The sequence below is a fragment of the Carassius carassius genome, chromosome 45 (assembly GCF_963082965.1).
Source record: "Carassius carassius chromosome 45, fCarCar2.1, whole genome shotgun sequence".
Taxonomy (NCBI): domain Eukaryota; kingdom Metazoa; phylum Chordata; class Actinopteri; order Cypriniformes; family Cyprinidae; genus Carassius; species Carassius carassius.
Window position 1 is genome coordinate 10,831,638 of NC_081799.1, and position 6,615 is coordinate 10,838,252.

Here is a 6,615-nt window from a genome sequence, read left to right on the forward strand (position 1 = left end):
CAAGACAATGAACAAAAAAATACTGCAGACTGCAAAATTATATCCATTAGACACTGGGCATTAAATATTGGGTATTTAAACAGAGTGAATCTATTTATAGTACCAAACTGGGAACATAGTCAAAGCATTGCATAACGGGATTTCTAGGGCATAGGATATCTATAGAGAGTGGGGTTCCTTGGAAACTTCACAGACTACTCAGATCATTTCAATAATCTAATATTTTAGATTCAAAAAGTTTATAGTGATTTACATATTTAACCAAATGAACATATTTTACTCAACCAAATTAATGTGTATTTTTTATACTTATTTATTGTTCAACGTGTACATGATGATCAAACTAGATTATTATGATAATTAAGGGAAATTAATTTAGTAATCCTGCTCCACTGATGTAAGGCATCAAAGTAAAGAACAGACATCTGGGAGGTTGGAAAAGCAGCACTCATTAAATTTTCACACTCCAACATGATGCAATAGGCAATGTATCTTGCCTTGTTTGGATCTAAAGTTTGACTGAGCATGTTTGCCATTTTACCTGTAACACAGAGTGTCCAATTGGGCTGTTCTCTGCAACCTCTGCTTCGTAGGAGGATTTTTCAAATTGGGGTGCATTGTCGTTGGCATCAGCAATGACAACCCTCAGCAAGGCACTGCTGTAGCGAGGTGGATTGCCTCCATCCACAGCTTTGATGGTGAGATCGTAGGAGTCTTTACGTTCCCGATCAAGGCTTCCCAATACAATGAGTTGAGGTAATTTTTCACCTCGGTCCTCTGCAACTTGCAGACCAAAGAGTGCTACAGCCTCTGGTCCTGCTGATAGGGTGTAGTCAGCTACTCCATTTCTCTCCGTATCTTTGTCAGTGGCCAGTGGAATTGAAAAGAGTGCCCCCACGTGGGTGTTCTCTGGAACTGAGAGGGTAAGGACAGGTGAGGGAAACTGTGGTGTGTTATCATTGATATCCTGCACTTCGATCCTTCCTTCTATCAGCCGTGGACTCTGATTCTGAATGAGGTCTGTGACGGACACCTCAAACTCAAGAAAGCAGGGCTTGCCTTTATTACGACAATCCTTCAATGTCTCTCTGTCTATGGGGATCTCAGTGGTAAAGATATCTCCAGTTTTGCCATCCACCCGCAGATAGGGAGTGCCCACCTCCAGTTTGTACAGGTGTCCAGTGTCTGGTAGGCCCTGGTCAGCAGCCAGACTGCCAATCAGTGTGCTTGGAGGTTGTTCCTCATGCACACGATATAGAATGCCACCCACAGCACCACTCAGCAAGTCCAGCAACAGTCCCCACAGCAGAAACAAAACCACCGGGAGATCCATGGGCCCTTGGAGAGGTAACACTTCAGTCTGCAAAACAGTGTGAAAAACATGTTAAATCATAAACAAGTGTGTCATGTGGTGCTGTTCTTGAACAAACATAGAAAAACAAACTTCCTTGAATTTTTTTTTTTTTTTTTTTTACTTTACCAGTAAGGGACTAGCTGAGGGTGAAACAGAATGCACACAGCACACACTGTTTTGTGTACACATTATGAGCACTAAATCCAAGGCTAAGAGTTGAAAAAGCTCTCCGGAAAATGCCTCTTCCCCTGACACCACTAAAAGCCTCCTCTCTCATTATCTTACATTATTTATCATCCTCATTTTTGAGCAGACAATACTTCTATGTAAAGAAAGACAAAGAAGACCTACTGTACATATGTCATTCAAAAAGGTGTTTGAAACCATCAGCCAATAATTTAGTAGCATGACTGCTGCAAAAATGCTTAATTTCTTAAATCTGGGAATTAAATCATCCCTATTAATACCACACAGGAAAATGTTAATTATCACCCTTTTGAGTGCCTGTCCAAGCTAAGCTGCTTTTGAAAATTAATGATTTAGAACACGCAATAAGACACTTCTTAATGGGCTTTTTAATAAGAAGGTATGGGTTACTGTTAGGCTCAAAACAACAGCTCAGCAAGCTTTGTACTATTTACAAGATAAATTAAACCATCTTATATGCAGTTTATAATGCACCTTCCTCAAACATATGCTTAATCCGGTGCATATTCACAGCCAGTGATGGGGCTATTATTTTGGATGACTTCCCTTTAATGAAGGTTACACTCATTTGATTGGCCCATAACGTAAAATAGGCAGTTTCTCAATGCAAAGTGCTGATGAGACAAAAGGTCCGAAGAAGACTGCTAACATAGCACAAAAAATCACAGAATGTAGGCTGAAAGATTCCCCTCAGTGAAACACCGGTAAATTAAGACACTGCACTCCCAGGTCACAGAGGACCTGAAGGCCAGCCCTTATCTCAAAGTACAGATTTACGCAAAAAAGATGAGAAATATCTGTCCTATCAAGGCTCAGAAGTTTCAGGCTAATTTACACACTGTAATGCTCTCATGTTTGATTTTCAACCTGCTTGGCCTCCTCATTAATCACTATCCTCTATTTTAGCGTCTGCTTTGATCTGTTTTCCCCTGGAACTAGGTTTCTCTCCTTTTTAAGCACCAAATAGTTTTAGAGTTTAATTATTTCTTAAGTGAGAAGATGTTGTGCCTTTAAATGACATCAGACAGTTTACTGAGCTGGGACACTTAATGCTGCGGTCTTTGAAGCCCTTGTATTTTTATACGCAAAACATCCATGTAACATCTAGAAAGGAGCATGAGTCAAACCAGAATCGATACAGGCTTTGCAAGCGCCCATGATCCAAAGGAAAGTAAATAAGTGTTATACAAAATAGCTAAACACAAGAATGCATAGAAATCCAATCAGAAATCCAATTCCTTCGTATCTGTTAAGATTTGGAGTGCAGCATATTGATGCACTAATTGCCCAGGTATTGATGTGTCCTCTTTTTGCATTTGCAGGGCAGCCTCCTGTCAATTTAGCTGTGCTGATAGTGTATAGGGTAAAAACATGATTAGGGACTGTGGCATAAAGCACAGCCTCTGAAGGCCCAGGCAATAACTTGTGCTCATGGCAGTGGGAAGGTGGACCCTTGTAATACAGTGAAACTGGAACACTGGATCTACTGCTACGGACGTGAAAATACTCATAATGGTGATGATATGTTGGCCCATGCATTATGTCCTATTGTAGAAAATGCAATTTTGTGGCGTTTTGGTGCATTGTTTTTTTTTTATTTCAGAATTTATAGACCTTAAGGGCTTTAAGTATGCTGCCAGAAAGTCATTGAATTAGTGCATGTAATGATTTATGACCACAAAAAAAAAAAAAAAAAATTCCAGCCAATAAAACTTCCTACAACCAAGGAACCTTAAAGCCAGTTCTACTGTATAACCACTCGATTCAAACTGAATAGAAATTCACTGCCCTACAAAGACAAAAGCACAATAACTACACATTTTGTCAAAAGTGGGTTATGACCGAAAATGGGTCTCTTAGTCTATGATATGTCCTCTGACAGACAGGTCTAGCTCAACTATCCTCAGATTCAGAGAAAACAGTGTAAAAATCAATCAAAAAACTTTGAAGCTGTTTTTCCTCAGTTCTAGCATGGATGTAGTAATTGCATTTTGCCTTTGTTGGGGCAGTTCACAGGGAAGTGGACACATTTTGTTGAAATGTGGAGGGGGTTTCATTTGACTGCTTTTCCATGTAACCTTTCACAGGTTATAGAAGCCATTATAAATTTTCACTCCCTCAATAGTCACAATAAATTGACACAGATTCATACATGGATCCAGCAAATCATAATAATAATAATATTAAAAAAATTAAACACGGAAACACACTTTACATAAGAGACTCTTCAAATACCCCAAGAGCATAAGCACTTCATCTCATCCTGATTAGAGTCTACAAACACTAGACAAACTATTTAAGTGCTGTTCAATTTTTAGCTATTTGGTGTTGCCTCATGAACAAAAGGTTATTATAATATGCTCTGAACTCTAGTGTAAGTGCTGAAAAATATGTTGATGAAAACATTAACTATAGGGTTTGTTTCAAAGACATCAGTTTCTTACATGCTGTGGAGAGGCATGTTCACTATGTATTACTTCCAGTGTGAACGCTGGTAAACACCTAGACAATCTAAATGAACCAGGCACATTCAGCCAGTGTATCAGTCTCACACAGTACTAAGGTTTTCAGAGGTCTGTTGAAAATACACCACAAGCACTTTTAGACAGAACCCTCAGTTGTACATTTCAATCCTTGCTTACACTCCACAAGATGCCTGCAACAATTTCAGAAATGAACATACATGAAAGCCACCTTAAACTAGTTCTGAACTCATTTTCGCTCTGCTCTTGAGAATGATAGTTCATGCAGACATTTTATTTTCCCTGAAGTATTGTGACCTTTTATTTTTATGCAGTGCAGTAAATCATCTGTTATCGCATTTATTCAGGTTCAACAGGTTTAGAATTTCAGCTCAGTCCAATTAAATCAGTTACCCATATTATTAGCCATACCTTTCCCTGTGGACAAACGCTGGGCCATTTTACAGGCAAATGAATTCAGTAATGGCTGTTAAAGACCATGCACTATTTTTATCCTTGAACGAGATCATTAGGAGTAGAATCTTTTCTTTTTTTTAAGTGCATTATTAGTTTTCTTTTTTGATATTGATATGTGATCATATATGTAGCAAAAACAATAATAATAATTATAATAATAATTAGTAGTATTACTTCACCTGGGGTTGTATGAAAGTATTTTTTATTTTTTTATATTTTTTATAAACCCCACGTTGTAGATGCACACCATCCTGTCCTTTGAGCTCAGACAGGGTTGTGGGTGGAGATGGTGGATGGGGGAATCCTGTAATCAGTCTTACTGGGATTTGACCAAACACTGATCCTGCTGTTGACCCTGCCAGCCCAGGTGGGCGCACCACTGCGATTTTCTTTATATCTGCAGCCCTGTGGAATACAATCCAACCCAGTGCGGCTAGATGGCGAGATATGAACGATAATAATGTTATACATGACTTGCAGTTAGTTGCGCACGGCAAACAGCACATTCAACTGGTCCTTCGTCAACTATCTTCATTGCAGCTGTTTTCGTAATACGCACCAAAAGATCTGCAAAACGTTTACTGCACTAATACATACGATTCGTGAATTCGCGTCGCATTAAATACTAGCGACAACAAACAAGTGTCATTTGGTTATTTGCATGTAAACCTAAACAGCCCGATTGATTCAGCAGCACAATAAACTAAGACTAAATGTGGTCAGAATCTCTAAATAACAAGGGCTGCCACAATTCTCTGACATCCATACGTAATCTTTCAAAATCACAATAGTTTCTGCAACGGCGTACAAGCCCGTGTGTCGAATAATTAAATACGACCCATCGACATATCGAACATTCCCCTCAGCTTTATTCATTTTCTAGTTGCGTCAATAAAGTTCGTTGCCTACCTTCGTCGATCACTTTTTCCTGCCGAGAATGAGGCTTCTTGTCTGAGGATCAACTACAGTGGACGTTTCCTTCGTGGTTAAACGGTGCCCTAAACACCTGCTTTAAAGAATCCAGACATCAAGAAAACATAAAATCCCTTCGTTGGAAACCAATCCATAAGTAGCCGCGTTATTTTTCCTCGCCATTCCCAGGACTCCGCGTCAGTTTGATAACGTCGGCACTCATTTAAGTGTTAATCTATTAGAAATACGGTTGATGATGGGTGTAGAAATGTCTTTTCTGTTGTTTCTCAACACAGGAACAGTTCTAATTGCCAGCAACTTCCCCCGTTTCAGTCCATAAATACTCAAACACTAATTTTAGGACGGTACAGGTTCTCACAAGATTTATCACACTCGTAATTCGTCTCGGAATGATAGCGTAATCTACCGGAAATAATGTAAAAATGTAACAATATATGGTAGAGCGTATGGAGTCGGGTTTCCCCCTTCGCTTTCCTCAGAAGTAGACTATCAACGCAGTTTTGGCACAGGGATCTTCTCCGCACAGGGTTAATCCCGCATTTCTATGCATGTGAGAGAGTGAGCGAAGAGATTTCTCAGCACCGCGCGCTGTTCCCCTCTAGAAGCGCGCGCAGGCGGACGCGCAAAGCGAGAGGAGGTGGGGCTCTCGCGCGCCACAGGCTGTTTGATGAAAAAGGCACAATTAGATTAGGAAAATAGCATAATTGTTAATAGCCTAATATATATGGCCCATATTCTTTTTTATTGTGTTTCATTGCTTCCTATTAGCAAGTCAGATTCGTGGACACATCGGTTCAGACCATTCATTATTTGCACTAAACCAGAATTCGACCGAATCGGTTCAAAAGTCATTGATCTTTGAACTTTCTTGTGTTCAAAACCGCCTACCTCGGAACGAGAAATGTGGTCTGATGGTAAGAGCCTTTGGACTGAACTGAGGATTTGACTGATGGACCTAAATGTGAGTTACTTAAATGACCGAACATCAGTTAGGTATGCCTATACAATGAACATTTCCAAATGTTGCAAATGTTTCTATAATTTAATGAGCTGTTGCCTATACTGGGCTGGTAGGCATAACATTACACAAAACATACCTATAAATGAAATGTAATAATAATAGGCTAATAAAAAAGAGCACGTGGCATGGACCATGTTGGCCTTATTAAAATAATAGCTTCT

At 39.5% G+C, this 6,615-nt stretch overlaps 1 protein-coding gene across 1 annotated transcript in view; it reads right to left on the reverse strand.

The window, feature by feature from the left end:
- Window positions 1–6,023, reverse strand: part of LOC132127306 (protocadherin-1-like) — a 90,623-nt gene extending 84,600 nt beyond the window's left edge. Inside the window, exons 1-2 of the mRNA XM_059539103.1 lie at window positions 5,410–6,023; window positions 542–1,360 (exon numbers count right to left, since the gene is read on the reverse strand). Coding sequence (XP_059395086.1) covers window positions 542–1,333 — 792 coding nt within the window. The 5' untranslated portion in view covers window positions 1,334–1,360; window positions 5,410–6,023. The remainder of the gene's footprint in view (window positions 1–541; window positions 1,361–5,409) is intronic.
- Between the last annotated feature and the right edge of the window lie 592 nt (window positions 6,024–6,615).